At 42.0% G+C, this 20,110-nt stretch overlaps 1 protein-coding gene across 1 annotated transcript in view; it reads right to left on the bottom strand.

The window, feature by feature from the left end:
* Nucleotides 1–20,110, bottom strand: part of kif20bb (kinesin family member 20Bb) — an 87,622-nt gene that overhangs the window by 60,782 nt on the left and 6,730 nt on the right. The window contains exons 2-11 of the mRNA XM_068002488.1: nt 19,150–19,309; nt 18,433–18,531; nt 18,205–18,324; nt 14,187–14,322; nt 13,887–14,071; nt 12,086–12,137; nt 6,678–6,908; nt 6,384–6,495; nt 6,154–6,222; nt 1,666–1,812 (exon numbers count right to left, since the gene is read on the bottom strand). Of these exons, the coding sequence (XP_067858589.1) occupies nt 1,666–1,812; nt 6,154–6,222; nt 6,384–6,495; nt 6,678–6,908; nt 12,086–12,137; nt 13,887–14,071; nt 14,187–14,322; nt 18,205–18,324; nt 18,433–18,531; nt 19,150–19,305 (1,307 nt within the window). The 5' untranslated portion in view covers nt 19,306–19,309. The remainder of the gene's footprint in view (nt 1–1,665; nt 1,813–6,153; nt 6,223–6,383; nt 6,496–6,677; nt 6,909–12,085; nt 12,138–13,886; nt 14,072–14,186; nt 14,323–18,204; nt 18,325–18,432; nt 18,532–19,149; nt 19,310–20,110) is intronic.

Below are 20,110 nucleotides of genomic sequence, written 5' to 3'. Positions count from 1 at the left end.
GTGGATTTCTGCCAAGTGCCAGGAGTGGCTCAGTGGTAGCACTCTCGTCTGAGTCAGGTCATGGGTTCAAGCCCTACTCCAGAGATTTGAAAACATAATTTTGGCGTGAACTGCAGTGGAGTACTGAAGGAGTGCTACACTGTTGGAGGTGCCATCTTTTGGATGAGATGTTAAACTGAGCCCCCATCTGCCCTCTCAGGTAATAGATCCCATGGCACTATTCAAAGAAGAACAGCTGAGTTCTCTCCAATGTTCCGGCCAATACATATCCCTTCAACCAACATCTGAACAGATGATCTGGTCATTTATATAAATTGCTGTTTGTGGGACCTTGGTTCGTGCAAATTGGCTGGCACATTTCCTACATCACAACGGTGACTACACTTCAAAAAGTATTTCATTGGCTGCAAAGTGTTTTGGAACATCGTGGAGTTGTGAAAGGTGTTACAGGAAACAACTCCCTGTATTTTTACCCCAAAAATATGCACCAACTCCCTCAAATATTTCACGCCATTAGTCAATCTTTTGACCTCTGAAGTGAGATTGCCAATGCAATCCTAAATTATAAGCTGTTTGGCACTATGGATTCTCACTGATTAAGACGACTGGGCCGAGACTATCCCAACTCAATTTCCAGTGGTGAAAGGAATCTTCAATAAGATTAAATTAATCCATATTCACAAATTAAAACTTTACCTAGAAGTTGAATATTAATAATTAAATTGGTCTCTCTTTATAATCGTTTTGTGAGAAGAAGTAGAAATTTCCAAATACACATTTTAAAAAAAAGTTCAGAAGGATAGCTGGGCATTAAATCATCTGAGAACAGATAACTAAACCCTCAAGAATCCCAGCCTCATTAAACCCAGCTCCGTTAAACAGAGAGACCAAGGTAAATCATCCAGGCCGTGGGGGATATTTTATTTCACAGTCCAGGTATTTGACTCCTTTTCCTAGCAGTATGAATATTGAGAAGACCTTGTTGGGAAAAGCTGTTTATTCAGACTTCAACCAAACTTCTTACGGACAAATGAGATAGGATGAGCATTCAAAACATTTAGCTCAACCTATTATTTAGGACTACAATCAGGACTTGCAGTTTTCAGCTCCTTCCTCCCTGGGTTCTAGGTTGATATATCTTTTTGTTTAGTTGAAGCCCAGGGAAACCAATGTATTTATATCAGTGATGTGTACTGGAAAGGTAATTGATTCATATTCCTTTACTGGTCTCATCTATTAGAGCTGCAGTAGCCAGCATTTACATTTGAAAAATACAGAAAGGGCTGAGAGATAAATTGGAGTCTACGCTATTGTAGCAACCTGTAGTTAATGAGTTACTGCCATCTGCAGCACAGATAATCGTACTATATTACCAAAAATCTCATTTACTCAACTCACTTTTGGAGCATTTTTTTAAAATAATAGGTCTGAGGACTGGGGAGGGATAAGAGAAGAACGTCACAGTAAATATGAAGATTTTAAGCTTACAATTCTCATCACTATTTAAGCGAAAGCACTATTGAAATCTTATTCTGCAATTGTAAAGGATGCAAGGACTACTTTTAGCAAGCAAATTGGTGTGCGTGTGCGCGCCGGGGTGGTGGGGGGGGGGGGGGGGGTGGGGGGGCGGCGGAGGGGGTTGGAAAAGATAAAGGCTTCTCTTACTTTGAGATTTGGTTATGTCTCAATGCATTGATGCATTTTCCAAGAATGAGCAAAGAGGTGTTAATGTTTCCGGCTTCTTTCAATCTATCCCCATCATTCTTGGTTTTCGCATTCCGCTCTGATCCCGCAAGATCACAAAGAGACAACCTGTAAATAGAGCAGTTCCATTCAGACAAAATCCTTAGCTGAACCAGAAATTAAATAATTTATACTGTGTCCTATAACAGCTTGGCCTGGCAGCTGAGAAGCTTCCTTTCTAGATGTGAGTTTTAGTTCAGATTACAATAGGATATCCCACAGGTGGGCTTTTTGGACAGTAGTCTAGGACAAAACATTAAAAGGGTCTTCAGCAGTTATATAAGGTTTGTCAAGTACATAATAATGAAGCAGGCTCCTGCCAGTAAAGGAAAAGATCTGGTGCAACATTTTAATCTGCTCAACCAATCTCAGCCTTCACGTCAATATTTGACACTGACTTGATCCATGAATGGTAGAGATTTATTAGAACCTTGGTTTTTTTTTTAAAAACATGCCACTGGTGCTCAGACAAGAACATGCATCACTTTATGACAACACTGCCCTATACCAGTTAGCTCAGCCAGAAGTCAAGTGTGACAAATATAGAAATGTTGTCCTCTAAAATCAGCTTTAAGTTGAATTCAAATCTCTCATCCTTAAAACATTAAATGGAGTCAACAGTCAGCAGGTTTGCTTGCCAATACTTCAGTTTCTTTTGATTTATGTGAATTATCTCTATTTTATCCATCCCGCATTCTGCAGGTGGACGAGTGGCATATAGCATCTATTGCATCCCCTGGCCTGCAGTCATGAAGCTGTTAAGACAGCCAATATTCCACATAATTGGTATTTGTTTACTCGAAGATTTTCTGAGGCATTTCTCGTAAGGTTATATATTGAATTTAGAGACATATTAAGGAAGTCTGCACATTTGTCACATATCACAATAGTATTGTTGCTTTGATGATTAACCATCACACACTAAGAAGGAAATTTTGCTTTATGTCAGCTTGAAATTTTTGCTGCTGAGGCACAACATAGCAAGTTCTTCTGAAAGCCTAAGTGACTGAAACAACTAAAATAATGCAGAACGCCTTTTGGGAAGAATTGCTTTTTATAAAGCCACAAAATCACCAATTATTGCCCAGAGCAGTAATTTGAACAGGGTGACGTTTACAATGTTTACAAAGGGCTATTGTTGATTTAATTATACGAACAGAAGAAAAACAGGGACAGCAACAGGCTCAAAGTATGTCTGCATTTTTTAAAATATTACCTTTTTGTGTAGCATATTGCCTAATTCAGAGGTTTCACTATTAAAACAATTAAATATTTTTAACTTAAATAAGTCTGGTGCTAATAATATTACATTTGTATGGGTGTATTCTATAGGCCACCAACTAGTGGAAAGGATACAGAGGAGCAAATTTGCAGGGAAATTACAGAGAGGTGCAAGTGCCATAGAGTAGTGATAATGGGGGACTTCAATTATCCTATTATAGACTGGGATATTAATAGTGTAAAGGGCAGGGGGGCTGGGGGTGGGAAGAAATTCTGAAGTATGTTCAGGAGAACTTTCTGATCAGTACATTTCCGGTCCAACGAGGAAGGAGGCATTGCTGAATCTGGTTCTGGGGAATGATGCGGGTCAAAAGGAGCAAGTGTTGGTAGGGGAACATTTAGGGAACAGTGATCATAGTATCACAAGGTATAGATTAGCTATGGAAAAGGACAAGGAGCAATCTACAGTAAAAATACTTAATTGGAGGAGAGCCAATTTCAATGGGTTGAGAACAGATCTGGCCCGGGTAAATTGGAATCAAAAATTGGCAGGCAAAACTGTAATCGAAAAATGGGCGCCCTTTAAAGAGGAGGTGGTTCGGGTACAGTCTAGGTACATTCCCACGAGGGGGAAAGGTAGGGCAACCAAAGCCAGAGCTCCCTGGATGGTGAAAGAGATAGAGAGTAAGATGAAGCAGAAAAAGGGGGCATATGACAGATGTCAGGTTGATAATACAAGTGAGAACCAGGCTGAATATAGGAAGTTCAGAGGGGAAATGAGAAAGGGAATAAGAGGGGCAAAGAATGTATGAGAATTGACTGGCAACTAACATAAAAGGGAATCCAAAAGTCTTCTATACGCATATAAACGGTAAATGGATAGTAAGAGGGGTGGAGCTGATTAGGGACCAAAAAGGAGATCTACACATGGAGGCAGAAGGCATGGCTGAGGTACTAAATCAGTACTTTGCACCTGTCTTTACCAAGGAAGAAGATGCTGCCAAAGTCACTGTAAAAGAGGTAGTCGAGATACTGGTTGGACTAAATATTGATAAATAGGAGGTACTAGAAAGGCTGGCTGTACTTAAAAGTAGGTAAGTCACCAGTTCCAGATGGGATGCGTTCTAGGTTGCTGAGAGAAGTAAGGGTGGAAATTGCGGAGGTGCTGGCCATAATCTTCCAATCATCCTCAGATAAGGGGATGGTGCCAGAGGACTGGAGAATTGCAAATGTTACACCCTTGTTCAAAAAATGGGTGGAAGGATAAACCCAGCAACTACAGGCCAGTCAGTTTAACCTAGGTGGTGGGGAAACTTTTAGAAACGATAATCCGGACAAAAGTAGGTCACTTGGACAAGTGTGGATTAATTAAGGAAAGCCATCACGGATTTGTTAAAGGCAAATCGTGTTTAACTAACTTGATTGAATTTTTTGATGAGGTAACAGAGAGGGTTGATGAGGGCAATGCGGTTGATGTGGTGTATATGGACTTCCAAAAGGCATTTGACAAAGTGCCACATAATAGGATTGTGAGCAAAGTTGAAGCCCATGGAATAAAAGGGGTAGTGGCAACATGGATACAGAATTAGCTAAGTGACAGGAAACAGAATAGTGGTGAACGGTCGTTTTTCGGGCTGGAGAAAGGTGTACAATGGTGTTCTCCAGAGGTCGGTACTAGGACCAGTACTTTTCTTGATATATATTAATGACTTGGATGTACAGGGCACAATTTCAAAATTTGCAGATGACACAAAACTTGGAAGTGTAGTGAACAGTAAGCAGGATAGTGATTGACTTCAAGAGGATATAGACAGGCTGGTGGAATGGGCGGACACGTGGCAGATGAAATTTAACGCAGAGAAGTGCGAAGTGTTACATTTTGGTAGGAAGAATGAGAAGAGGCAATATAAACTAAATGGTACAATTCTAAAGGGGTGCAGGAACAGAGATCTGAGGGTATATGTGCACAAATCGCTGAAGGTGGCAGGGCAGGTTGAGAAAGCAGTTAAAAAAGCAAATGGGATCCTGGGCTTTATAAATAGAGGCATAGATTACAAAAGTAAGGAAGTTATGATGGACCTTTATAAAACACTGGTTCGGCCACAGTGGGAGTATTGTGTCCAATTCTGGGCACCGGTCTTTAAGAAGAATGTGAAGGCCTTAGAGGGTGCAGAAAAGATTTACTAAAATGGTTCCAGGGATGAGGGACTTCAGATACGTGGATAGACTGGAGAAGCTGGGGTTGTTCTCCTTACGGCAGAGAAGGTTGAGAGGAGATTTGATAGAAGTGTTTAAAATCATGAGTGGTCTAGAGAGTGGATAGAGAGAAACTGTTCCCATTGGCAAAAGAGCCAAAGGCGACATGAAGGAAAACGTTTTTACACAGCGAGTGGTTATAATCTGGAATGCACTGCCAGAAAGGGAGGTGGAGGCAGATTCAATCATGGCTTACAAAAGGGAATTGGATAAGTACTTGAAGGAAAAAAATTTGCAGGGCTACGGGGAAAGGGCGTGAAAGTGGGACGGGCTCGACAGGCTGAATAGCCTCCTTTTGTGCTGTAATCATTCTATGATTTGAACTGATGGTAGGCTCGTTAATCCTGGGGTACAAAACTCACTGGAACTGGATCACAAAGCATGCAGTTCGTTTGTAAAGGGGAGGTTGGTAGAAGAGTTGAAAGGGAAAACTTGAATTACAATTAGGCCAGATTGTTCAAATAATATGTTAATAGAATTCCAGAATCTGGGTTATCCAAAGTGCAAAATACGAGGGAGTTTGCTTCTGACACATAGCTGTAGTGATGTTCCTCCATAGATTTCATGCACAGTTGTAAGCAGCCCTCGTGATGAAGTGGAGTGGATGGGGGGTGGGGGGGGGGGGGGGGCTGGAAATCGGAAAAAAAGGGGTAGGCCTACAGCTGAAAGCTTTTTAAATCATGAAGATTGTTGGTCAGTTAAATCCCTGGCCAGGGACATAATCCAACCATAAAAAAGGACAAGGATGGAGGTGCAGATGGCACACAAATGTTGGGAGACAATAGTTAAGATGCAAAGTTTACTAATTACACCATATAAAATTCATTATAAAACTCAAGTTTTTGACAAACAATTTTTCCCATTGGACTCATTGCCAATTTTTATAAATTACATTTTGATTAAAAAGAAATCTCTTTGAAGAATACTACTTACTCACTGACTCTTGTAACATGAAGTCCACCATCCTCCACATGCAAGATTCTTATTGAAAACGTACAATGGCTACAGAACAAACAATTGAGAAGTTTTAAATTCAGTTCAATTACTGGTTTAAAGCATGTGGTTTTGCTCAGAATTATACACTGAAGTTAAGCAAATTGGTTCTTTATAACTGTTACTACACAAGATTTGCATCAATAATTGAATTTAGTAAAGTAAATTACCTTCTACTTGAAAGATTGTTGATTTTTGTGGAAGCAATACTTTGATGCTTTCTCCCTTGTTTTAATATTTTATATGCCTCTTCTGCATTGGAAACTTGAATCCATTTTAGATCTAAAATAAATAATAAAGCACACTGACATTTTGAACAGACCTTGATTGTGTACTGAACAATATAGTAACCATTGCTCAATACTGGTCACAGAAAAAAATTTAAATCTTGAAAAAGAGGGCAATGCGATTCCTTGGGTACTAATTTTGCAAAACTTAAAGCTGTTAAATAGAAGTTCAAATACCTTTTACATAAGGGTTGCCTTTAGCATCCTGTGCAAACCGAAGTATCTTTCTTTTCTGATATTTATATGGTACTGGATCAAGTAAATCATAAAGAGTTTCATTGTATATTTCACAAAATGAAACCCAGACGGAAAATTGGATCCTTTCTGGTGCATGCACAGCAGCTTGTTCGGAACACTTCAAGTATTCAGCAAAATCTCCTAGAATACCAAGTGATTTCAGCGAACTTCCTGCATTAAAAAGTAATAATCTTTAATGGTTAAAGCAAGGCTACACCATCTTGAGAGAGCACAGTGTAAATTTCTAAATGGAACACTTTAAACTATTTAGTGGTGCAATCTAGTCAGTGGATTTGATATTGTCAGATGAGTTAAATATCAGTCTCACACATTTGAAACAAACTACAAATGTTATATTACCTCTAAGTGCAAGCCCAACACATACTGCTGATTATTCTGCAAATTTCACTGATCCAAAGATTCACAGCATATCTGGTCAATACTCAAACCATGAACTCATGTTTTGTTAAAAAAGCAAGTTTCTCCACTAGTACTCTTTTACAACAATTGATTTAACATTTTTCCCCTTGTCTAGGTTGCTATTTGAAATATTTTGTTTTAAACAATGATTGTTAAATCAGTTTACCTCCAGATTCTAAAAGTAGTAACTGAGCCAGAGGTCACTAACATGGTAGACATAAGAGTGTCTATGGAAGTTATCTACATGGAATTCCAGAAGGCATTTAATAAGGTTGCGCACAAGGGATTAGTAGCAAAAATAAAATCGCATGGAATTGAAGGCAACCTTGTGCCACAAGTTGAAAATTGGTTGGGAGGTAAGAGACAAGAGTAGGGAGAAAGGGAATGTACTCTGGTGGGATGTGACAAGTGGTGTTCCCCAGGAATCTGTACTGGAGCCTCAGATTTTCACTATATACGTCAGTGACTTGGATGAAGGAATAGAGTAGTATATCCAAGTTTGCAGATGACACTAAGTTAGAGGCACAGTGAATGGTGTAGATGGGAGCAGGACCACTCGGCTCCAGACCTCATTACAGCCTTGGTCCAAACATGGACAAAAGAGCTGAATTCCAGAGGTGAGGTAAGAGCTGAATTCCAGAGGTGAGGTGAGAGTGACTGCCCTTGACATCAAGGCAGCATTTGACCGAGTGTGGCACCAAGGAGCCCTAGTAAAATTGAAGTCCATGGGAATCAGGGGGAAAACTCTCCAGTGGCTGGAGTCATACCTAGCACACAGGAAGATGGTAGTGGTTGTTGGAGGCCAATCATCTCAGCCCCAGGGCATTGCTGCAGGAGTTCCTCAGGGCAGTGTCCTAGGCCCAACCATCTTCAGCTGCTTCATCAATGACCTTCCCTCCATCATAAGGTCAGAAATGGGGATGTTCGCTGATGACTGCACAGTGTTCAGTTCCATTCGCAACCCCTCAAATAATGAAGCAGTCCGAGCCCGCATGCAGCAAGACCTGGACAACATCCAGGCTTGGGCTCATAAGTGGCAAGTAACATTCGCGCCAGATAAGTGCCAGGCAATGACCATCTCCAACAAGAGAGTCTAACCACCTCCCCTTGACATTCAACGGCATTACCATCGCCGAATCCCCCACCATCAACATCCTGGGGGTCACCATTGACCAGAAACTGAACTGGACCAGCCATATAAATACAGTGGCTACGAGAGCAGGTCAGAGGCTGGGTATTCTGTGGCGAGTGACTCACCTCCTGACTCCCCAAAGCCTTTCCACCATCTACAAGGCACAAGTCAGGAGTGTGATGGAATACTCTCCACTTGCCTGGATGAGTGCAGCTCCAACAACACTCAAGAAGCTCGACACCATCCAAGATAAAGCAGCCCGCTTGATTGGCACCCCATCCACCACCCTAAACATTCACTCCCTTCACCACCGGCGCACAGTGGCTGCAGTGTGCACCATCCACAGGATGCACTGCAGCAACTCGCCAAGGCTTCTTCGACAGCACCTCCCAAACCCGCGACCTCTACCACCTAGAAGGACAAGAGCAGCAGGCACATGGGAACAACACCACCTGCACGTTCCCCTCCAAGTCACACACCATCCCGACTTGGAAATATATCGCCGTTCCTTCATTGTCGCTTGGTCAAAATCCTGGAACTCCCTTCCTAACAGCACTGTGGGAGAACAGTCACCACACGGACTGCAGCGGTTCAAGAAGGCGGCTCACCACCACCTTCTCGAGGGCAATTAGGGATGGGCAATAAATGCTGGCCTCGCCAGCGACGCCTACATCACGTGAACGAATAAAAAAAGGAAGTTCTAAAAGGATATAGACAAATTAAGGTGAGTGGGCAAAACTGTGAAAGATGAAGTTCAAGGAGATCATTCACCTTGGATCCAAGGAAGACAAAACCAGAATATTTTCTTAATAGTGAGACACTAGGAACTGTGGAGGAGCAAAGGGATTTGGGTGTCCAGGTACACAAAAATCACTAAAAGCTAGTGTGCAAGTAGAAAACATAATCAAAGGCTAATGGAATCTTTATTTTAAGGGAGCTGGAATACAAAGGGGAGGAAGTGATGCTTCAGTTGTACAGATCCTTAGTCAGACCCCATCTGGAGTATTGCATTCAGTTTTGGGCACCGCACCTCAGGAAGGATATAATGGCCTTGGAGGGGGTGCAACACAGATTCATCAGAATGATACCAGGGTTGAGGACAGGTTGCATAAACTTGCTGTGTATCTCCTTGAGTTTAGGTGTTTGAAAGGTAATCTAATTGAGGTGTTTAAAATGATAAAAGGATTCGATAGGGTACATAGAGAAACTATTCCCTCTGATGGTGGGAATCCTTAATAAGGAGTCACAATCTTAAAATTAGAGCTAGGCCATTAAGCAGTGAATTCAGGAAGCACCTTTTCACACAAAGGTTAGTGGAAATCTGGAATTCATTCCCCCAAACAGCAAATGAATGCTGGGTCAATGGAAATTTTCAAAACGTAGATCGATAGATTTTTGTTGGGTAAGGGAATCATGGGATATGGATCAAAGGCAGGTAAATGGAGTTGACGTACATAGCAGCCACGATCTAATTGAATGGCAAAATAGCCCATATGGGCTTAATGGCCTTTTCCTCTTCCTATGTTCCATTTATCAGTAGATGTGGCCTATTAATTCAAGAAGAATATGATTGGGATTTCAGTTTGAGTGAGTCGTAATCAGTCATTCAAACCATGTGGCTTAATACTGCAGTAAAAAGTTTGACATTTAAGAAATTAAAGTCCATGGACTGAAGTTAAATATAAATCAAATCTTTTCAGCCATTTTTAAAAAGAGAATATTGATATACTTGCATATTATGGTGCTCTGCAGAGCAGCATAGGGTTTTTACAATGATTCAATGAATTCTTAATGTAAAGGATTCATTTTCTCCAAGTTTCCAAAGGTAGTGAGAAATGTCAGTTGGCAAATATCAAAAAGCATAATCTCAGTGGTCTGTACTAATTTTACACTCAAACTGGCGGCACCCGTCTCTTTTAAATGCCTGTGTGGCGGCACCCGTCTCTTTTAAATGCCTGTGTGGCGGCACCGTCTCTTTTAAATGCCTGTGTGGCGGCACCGTCTCTTTTAAATGCCTGTGTGGCGGCACCGTCTCTTTTAAATGCCTGTGTGGCGGCACCGTCTCTTTTAAATGCCTGTGTGGCGGCACCGTCTCTTTTAAATGCCTGTGTGGCGGCACCGTCTCTTTTAAATGCCTGTGTGGCGGCACCGTCTCTTTTAAATGCCTGTGTGGCGGCACCGTCTCTTTTAAATGCCTGTGTGGCGGCACCGTCTCTTTTAAATGCCTGTGTGGCGGCACCGTCTCTTTTAAATGCCTGTGTGGCGGCACCGTCTCTCTTAAATGCCTGTGTGGCGGCACCGTCTCTTAAATGCCTGTGTGGCGGCACCGTCTCTTAAATGCCTGTGTGGCGGCACCGTCTCTTAAATGCCTGTGTGGCGGCACCGTCTCTTAAATGCCTGTGTGGCGGCACCGTCTCTTTTAAATGCCTGTGTGGCGGCACCGTCTCTTTTAAATGCCTGTGTGGCGGCACCGTCTCTTTTAAATGCCTGTGTGAATGTTTGAGGCCATTGGCTGTGGCTCCTCTTTTTTTAGGACAAAGAAATATAACAAAGATTTTGTTTAGCTAAACTAGGGAGAAAATGACTTAAATCAGTGTGCAACGCTGATTTAAAGTGATAGTCCCAAAATGGTGTCTAAAGCTCAACTCAACACACAGTCTTAACCCCGACTAAATGCCACTGCCACCTGCTGCATCTTGATATGCGCCACCTTCTCCTGCAAGAAATTGGGACGTGTGTCTGGATGATGTGCCTGTCACGGTTGAATAGCTGCCAGTGTACGTGGCCTGTGAGTTGTGGGTGGGCGGCTTGAAACAGTGGTAATGCGCAAGGGTGAGAGGAAGCATCTGATTGGAAGAGTTGAGTACGGGGAGAAAGAGTTTATTGGTATGTGGGGGATAGGAGATGTAGTGTGTGGTGCAGATGGTAGGAGAGGCCACTTGATAGTTGACCTCACTCACCTTGACCACTCATGTCAAAGCATTGAACTTCTTCCTGCACTGCATCCATGTTCATGATGTTGTGCGCCTGGCATTGACTTTGTCCCCTGCTGCCTCCCACTGTCTTTTCAGTATATATCTGGAGGGCCTTTTGCCTCCCCGCCAACTGCGGATATAAGATGTCCCTCCTTCTGTCCACCTCTTGTACCCAAGGTCTCTAGTGTATCAGCAGAGGACTTTGGTGCATGCACTCTCACAGACCTGGTACCAACTCAGATCGGCAGATTGGTGAGGTCTGGTGTGCAGATTGGAGGATGTGGGATTTAGTAGTGCGCAACCTTTATTCAATGTTTTAACATAACTCATCAGTGTGTAAACATAGGGATGGGATCTGCATCTGTGTTTTACATGTGCGATGTCTGATCTCTGTTCAGACTCCATACAGACAATAAACTGTTATTTTCAGCAAATAACAGGTACCAACTACCTTTAAGAGATTTCGACAAAACATCCTCCTCTTTAAGAGATTGAGCTCCCTCTGGTGGTGGAAAGTGCAAATTGCACTGATTCCACGTGCAAGGCCTGAAAAGGAACGCTGATTGCAGGCAAGTGCTCCCGTGGGTCCAAATTGCGTCCTGCGCAGGGTCCGTCGGGCGCAGGGTGCTAGTGCATCGTGCTACCACCACCCAAAACGGACCCTTATCGAATTTTTCCCCCCAACTCACTGAAAGTTTATAAAATGATCTGAAAAAACTATCTGACTCATGACTAAAGTTTACGATATAGAATATGGCTTATGTGTGTACTACTAATGAATCGATGATTATACACGTTTTATGCACACTAGTTCAACTTACCTTCTGTAGCATCTAGTGAACTATGCTGGCTGCTCCCATTACACTGGTCACTCTACAGAAAGAAAAATATAGATTTTAAAATTAAAGCTTTTTCTAGTTCTTTAATGTATTATCTCTACTTGAATCCTAAAATGGTCCTTTAATACGACCAGTTACTTAGGATCCACTTTTGGTGGGCACAGCATGCTATAGCAGAGTTGGACAAAAATAATCCCTTGCAGCCTGTCCCCAGGTTACTGTAATAATGGGATATATAGGATAAGTCTTTTGTCTAACTTAAGACTTTGGTTGTTTTTCTTAGTTATGGCCCACGCTAACAGTGTTAAAAAACTTAATTATAATGGAGTGACTATTGACACCACTGTGTCAGCCAATGAGTTAGAAGCAGGGTGGGACTTACAGAGAACAGTCCATTTACTCAGCAAATAGCAAACAAAGTCTATAGTCTCTACACACTACAGCAGCCTATTTATTCAGCAAACAGAGTCTATTTAAACAGTCTCTACGAACTACAGCAAACAAAAGCCTGGCTATTTCGCGGGGAGGGTGCCGGGCAAGGCCGCCAGGTGAGGCCAGGGACATGGAGATCCTGCTGAATTTAACGACAGGACCTCATTATAATTATTTTCCTTCAGTTTCCCGCTCGGCAGCCAGCCAAATCAACAGGCTGGCCACCTGGCAGCAAATTCCGCAGCCGGGGACCATTGGGGACAGTCCCCAGGAATCGGATTGTGGGGCAGGCTGTGGTCAGGGTTTGGGGGGAGGGGGTCGCCGATCACAGCATGGGCTAGAGAGAGGCCAAGATCGGCAGAAGGAAGGCCGAAGACACTCCTGCTCCTCCTAGCCCACAGGGAGTGCTATAGAAAGCACTTACCTTCTGGAGCTGGCAGCTCCCGCCTCTCTATCGCTGCATGGTTTCCTGAGCCTTGGGAAACCTGGCCGACAACAGTTCCATTTAAGTCAGACTCCCAATTGCACAATGGGAGTCTGATTTAAGTCCTGCCTCTCCAAGATGGAACACTCGCATGCCTCGCTACCCGCCACTGTAAAAACGGCATCGGACACATACTTGGCGGGTTGGGGACGCATTCCATTTTTTCAGGTTTAACCACGCCCCCGACCTCCTCCCACCAGTCGTGTGGTTGTGGGGGGGGGGTTATTATTGAGGCCAGAGTCTCCCGATAAAAGTAGGATTATTTCTCCAGCAAAATGGAGTGAGTGGATGGCTATATAATTCCGTAAAATCAGTCCCAATCACACCAGGCGTGATTGACGGGGGGGAATTATCCAATCATTTCGATTCTGACCTGGACTTGTGGTATCACGATATGCAGCTTAATTATAATTAAGTTTGTTTACTTTGTAGAGAAATTGTGCAGGGACTTCTGAAGCTTCAAAAATATTTGGTTTCCTCAACTTTAAATACAGCAAATAGAAGCTCCTCTACAGGAAGTGGCCTTAAAATTTAATTTTTATGACAATTTATTCTTAATAGAGTCAGCACTTTATCCTACAGTAACCCGAGATACTGAGACAAATACTGCAAGAACTGAATTAATGTGCAGATTTTTAATTTTTTTTAAAAAAAGAGGACTGATGGAGCTGAAGTTAATAACTAATTTCATATTAGAATCTACTTGAAGTCAGTTACTCTATGAATTTATCATCTTTGAATTAATATTTTTAGAAAAAAGATATTAAGTTATCCATAATTTACTTTGTAAAGTGCTGTTTGGGCACTCATTTATTCATACAGATTTTAACAAAACAAAAAGAACTGGTACAACTGCAACTTGTTTACCTCTCTATATAGGTGAAGTACTGATTTTTTAATAGCCTCCTCTTCTTTCACTTGTATTTCTGTTAACCTACTAAAGTCTGAGAATCTCTGTGGTTTAATGTTCATATTTTGATAGATTTTTCCTTCAATACTCTTAAATAGAAGACTCATCGACCGTGGTACGATACCAATATCATGGTCTGGCCCTACAACAAAACAGAATAATAATAATCGAAGTGTAACAACATTTAAGAAAAGAAAATCTAAATATTACTCTTTCCATAACATCACAATTATTTTTTTTAAAAAAGAGGCCCAAACCTTGAAATGTGTATGTTTTTCCTGCATTGGTGACACCATAGGTAAAAACCAAACAGTTCTGTCCATTCAAAACTTCCTCAACAAGTGGTTTTACTGTTCCAAATATTTCTCTTTGTTTGGTTTCTGGTCCATAAACCTAAGAGTTCAAATAATTTTTTTTTTTTAAAAATCATGCTTGTATGACGTATTGGTATCAAAATGCATGAGGAAAGTAAAATGATTTGTACTTAAGCCAGTACCGTCTAATGTCACACAAAGTGGTCACTGGGTAGTGAAGCAACATTGCCGTAGTCCCAATCTAACAGTATACATCAAATAGTGCAGGTCTACTCACTAGGTCAGCAGACAAAGCTAGTAGACAGAAATATTATAACAACTTGCATTTATATAGCACTCACGTGCAGGCACACATCTCACAGCACTTTACACTAAGGGGGAAAGAGTAGGCACTAAACATGGAGAAAATTGAGAAAACGGAGAGTGCAGAATGGGGAACCAAAAGGTACATTGAAAGAGGATGGTTTTGAGGAGGTTTTTGAAAGCAGGGTGGGGGGAGAACAACAACATTTATATAGCACTTTTAACGTAGTAAAACATCCTAAGGCACTTCAAAAGGAGCACCAGCAACCAAATATTGACACCAAGCCAAAGAAGGAGGCATTAGGATTGGTGAGCAAAAGCTTGGGCAAAGAGGCAGGTTTTAAGGAGCATCATAAATGAGAGAGGTGGAAAGATTTATGGAGGTAATAACAGAGGTTAGGGCCTAGACAGCAGAAGGCATGGCCGCCAATGGTGGGGTGAAGAAAGTAGAGGATGCACAAGAGGCCAGAGTTGAAGGAATGCAGAGTTCTCAGAAGGTTGTAGGGCTGGAGGAGGTTACAGAGATAGGGAGGGGCAAGACTATGGAGAGATTTGAACATGCGGATGAGAATTTTAAAACTAAGGCGTTGGTAGGACTGTGAGCCATTGTAGGTCAGTGAGCACAGGAGTGATGGATGAACAGGACTTGGCGTGATACAGGCAGCAGAGTTTTGGATGAGCTGAAGTTTATGGATGATGCAAGATGAGCCGAGGTAGGGCGGAGACGGCCAACATTCCGGAGGTGGAAGTAGGCAGTCTCTGTGATTGGAGAGGATTTGGGGTCGGAAGCTCAGTTCAGGGTCAAATAGGACGCCGAGGTTGCGAAGTTTGTTTCAGCCCAAGAGGGGGATTGAATCGGTGGCTAGGGAACGGAGTTTGTGGCAGGGGCCGAAGGCAATGGCTTTGGTCTTCCCAGTGTTTAATTGGAGGGGAACTGTACCCTAGGAGAGGGAACGGTTTACAATATCACCTAGCATGGGGGCCAGGAAGGGAAGTTGGGTTGTCAGCACTTTAGTGGGAATAGGGTCGAGAATGCAGGAGGTCAGTCTCATGTACAGGATGAGCTAGGAGAGGGCAGGAGGGGAGATAGGAGAGAAACTGAAGGGCTAGGGCAGAGGAGAACCTCAGGGGAAGCTTGGCTTGGTGGGCAAGGAGGAAGGGAGGGTTGTGGCAGAGGCAGCTGAACAGCTTGTCTCAATCTTAATGACAAAGAAGTCCATGAGCTCTTTGCACTTGTTGTTGGATGTGAGGGTGGAGCAGGCAGGGGAGAGGGGTTCAAGGACACGGTTGGTAGTGAAGAAAAGCTGGGAGTTATTTTTGCATTCCAGGATGATCCTGGCATAGTGAGTAGTTATGGCAGAGGACACATGCGCTTGATGTGGTCCAGCCAGATCTGGCGATGAATGGCTAAACCAGTGATGCACTATAAATGTTCAAACCTGCGTTGCTTGGACTTAAGGGAGCAGAGATGGGGGCCGCACCAAGGTGGAAGAGAGCAAGGTTTTTACTGGTGAGGGTGTGATTGAGCAGACTCTGAGTTGGAGAAGTATCGTAGTGAATGGAGGGCCAGAGACTGGATAGTTGAGAGTTTGAAAGTGCCGTTTTAAGTGGCTTAGGGGAGAATTTTTTCCAGGGGCAGACGCAGAAGGGAGTGGAGATGCGATTGGTGAGGGAGAGGGAACAGGGTAAAGAATTCCTCAGAGCAACTGCATAGTAATTGAATGACCAAATACCAACGAAGAAGTAGAGGGAAAAGAGTGCAGCGAGAATTTCCGTGTTAGGGAAGTGGCAGGTGCATGCAGATACATTAGGCAGAAGGAGAGAGAGCTAAGGTAGAGTGGGGAAAGACCACTGAGATTTGAAAACAAAAAGATGAAAATTTTGAAATTGACATGCCAAGGCAGTGAGCCAGTTGAGCTCAGAAGGAACAGGGTGAAGGGACAGAATGCGCAGACAAACTTGGACTATTGTCTTTTAGGATGAGTTAAAGCTTATGGTGGATTGAAGTGGAAAGCTAGAGGAGCATTGGAAAAGTCAAGTCTTGAAGCAATGAAGGCATGGACTAGGGTTTTGGCAACAGAAGAGAACAAAGGAGGGGGGAAGAATTGTAGAGATGGAAGAAAGCTGATTTAATAAAGCAGACGTGGGGAAGGAAGCCAGAAAGGTTGATGGACTCAAGACTAGAGACACTGATTTTAGCCGAAGAGGATGCCAACATTCAATTGGAGAGGTTTTTGTCTCCTCCAGGATATATGCAGACCACTTCAACTTCTTTCAAAGCATTACTTTACAAGTATAGCTACAAAGTGCATTAACACAGCAGTTTTCAAAGTTTTAGGGAAACCTAAAGGGCCATGCGCGCAGCAAGCTTATTGATCACCTGCCAGCAGGTTAACACAACAAGGTGAAACACAATACACCATTCTTTCAAACACCAGATTATTATGTTCTAATGCCCACAGCTTTTCGATTCAAGCATTATTCTATGGTCATGGCCAATATAGTTGCCTGGGGAGAGGCTGAAAAGGCCAATTATTTATCAAATTTGGACCACGGTCAATACCTAAATTTTCATTTTAAATGCAAAACATTTTCATCCACAATATTATTGTACACATTAATGATGAAGTAAACTCATAATATTTGGGGGAGGGGGGGAATTATCTCAAGATAAATGCAGGTGAACAAGGTCATTCTGCCCATCTTAGCACTTCCAGCTCAATGATCTTACAGTCTTGCCCAACACAACATCCAATAATTTCTTAAATTGTCCCACGGTTTTCATCTCCTTTACTATTCCATATGTTGATCCCTCTGTGCGAAGAGCTTCTGCCAGTCTTAAATTAGCCGTTTCCAAATTTGAACCTATACCACCTTGTCCTACTGTCAGTTTAAAGTAATATTTTTAGCTCTTTTGCACAAGTTATTATCTTACACACCTGTCACCTTTCAAGGGTGAACGGTCTATAATTCTCTATTCCTATTACTATCTTCTGACCCTAGGAACCATTCTTGTGGATCATGTCTGCAATGTTTCCAGAGCATTACCCAGATCTCAAGGCACAATCTGATCAGAGCACTATTTAACTTAAGCACGATTTCCTTCAACTTGTACTCTACTGCTACATAGTTTGGCATTCCACTTGCTTTGTTGATTACATCACTGCAGAGCAACAATGTGACTAAAACCCTTTCAACTTTGCCCGTAGAATTTCAACACCATGCATGGAGTACTTGTTGCCCATCTTTCTTCCTATTTATTTTTTTGTTAGTAAATTTCATTTCAACCCAATTGTATATTTTGTCTAATTCATTTGGTAATTCTCAAGCAGGCTCCTTAGATTGAATTAACCCTTCCAGTTAGTATGGTTATGAACAATGCGTTACTTTTGTTACCCAAGGGTAATGAACATTCTGAGTCACTTTTATTACCCAGTTTTATTTTTGCTAGCTATGAAATTTTAAGCTAGAAATTTATCACAATGGTAACGAGCAATTAACCACTATCGGTAAATGCATGTAGACATAGGCTTAGAAAAGGAACTTATCATATATAGAACTCTGTTTAAAACCACAAATAAATGCACCAATTAGGCCTCAATTCAAGATTGCTATTATACTATTCTGTAAAATACACAACACACTCTATAATCCTTACATGAGAAAATGTAAAACGTTGAGCCATTTGACCAATTCCTCGATCACTACATCGGGAACTCAAGGAGTTTCGTGGTGCTTTCAGAATCACATTAGTTGAGCTTTCTATTAACACACAGTCCTAGAATGAGAGCGAGTTTGACATATCAGCACAAATATCAGCAGGGTTAACATTTAAAAGAAAGTTTATTTTTCATTCAAAGTTCAGGCATCAATTTAGGTAACCAACCCGAGATTCATTTTGTGCTACTTCAGCTTCAGTGAAAGGTCTAATACGAAGATGAACACACATATGATCCTTTGAACCTGAACAATTTTGTTGAAGAACCTGTAAAATAAAAAGTTAATTTATATTTTTCAAGACATCAAAAGAAAACTGAAAAAAATTTACAAGTCCACATTTTAAAAAATTATTTCTTGGGATATGGTTGCTGCTGGCAAGGCCGGCATTTATTGCCCATCCCTAATTGCCCTTGGCGGTGGGGCTTCTTGAACCACTGCAGTCCACGTGGCAAAAGTAGGGAGTTCCAGGACTATGACCCAGCGACAATGGAGGAACAGTAATATATGTCCAAGTCAGGACGGGGCGTGACTTGGAGAAGAACTTGGGAGGAGATGGTGTTCCCATGCACCTGCTGCCCTTGTCCTTCTAGGTGGTGTAAGTCATGGGTTTGGGAGGTGCTGCCAAAGAAGCCATGGCGACTTGCTGCAGTGCATCCTGTAGATGGTGGTTGGAATGCCGATCAAACATACTACTATGTCCTGGATGGTGTTGAGCTTCTTGAGTGTTGTTGCAGCTGCACCCATCCAGGCAAGTGGACGGTATTCCAACACACTACTGACTTGTGTCCTGTAGGTGACACGAATGTTACTTGCCACTGATCAGCCCAAGCCCAGATGTTGTCCAGATCTTGCTGCTCGAGGCCAAATCCTATTATATATTTACCACATGTGATGCGTTTGAATTTTCTTCCCTGCAAAGTTCATCGATCAAATCCTTTCGAATGTCTTCAAAATCCTCCGCATTAGACTTCTCAGGTTCATCATTCACAATTCCATGTGATTGTATAAAAGTGAACTTTGAGTTTAGTACTGGCTCCATTCTGCTAAGAATGAAAAAACATTTGACAAATTACATATTTTATTTTTGACTTAAAAAAAAGTTGAAAACTCTTACATGTGTAAACTATAATAAATACCAGATGCATCTAGCCAAAAGCCTCTATTTTCCCCCAAACGTGAGAATGCTCGGAACTTATTTCACACAATTCAGGGCTTGTTTCAACTGACATCTTTGTACCTTGGTTGGTATCAGTCATGTGACAATACAACTTTATTTACTATGTTTCTACATTTTCTGGAAATAGTTTTAGCATGCATGGTACATATACTTCAGAAGAAAAATATATATTTCTTTACAATACTGCACTTCTGTAGTTGGTTAACACTACAAACAAGGCTTCAAATTGAAGAAGTTTCAGATCCCATTGACAAAAGGATCAGCAGCCAATTCATGTCACTGATCCGCCAACACATCTGCTTATTGTAGTTCACTCATACAGAGGAACTTTGTAAAAAAACTGAAGATGGGAGCACAGGTTAGTGAGGACACTAATATTTTAGCACATTATCCACCAGACCAATCACACTCATGTGGTTATAAGCTGAACTGAGATCAGTACAAAAGTGCAAAAAAGGGAATTCTCAAGAGACAATATTAGACTGGAGAGAAAATCAACACAAATAACTTGTGGCATATAAAATAAGTAGCAGCATCCATCACAAGCCATACCCAAATTGAACATGTCTACCATCACCTCATTCACATCTTTTCTTCGTATCCCCACCCATCCCTTTCCTGACTCAACTGCCAATGTAATTTTCAATGAGTGTCATCACCTTGCTAT

This window comes from Heptranchias perlo, chromosome 21 (genome assembly GCF_035084215.1).
Source record: "Heptranchias perlo isolate sHepPer1 chromosome 21, sHepPer1.hap1, whole genome shotgun sequence".
NCBI lineage: Eukaryota > Metazoa > Chordata > Chondrichthyes > Hexanchiformes > Hexanchidae > Heptranchias > Heptranchias perlo.
The sequence above is the reverse complement of the archived record's forward strand: the minus strand, read 5'-3'. Positions and strand labels throughout refer to the sequence as shown.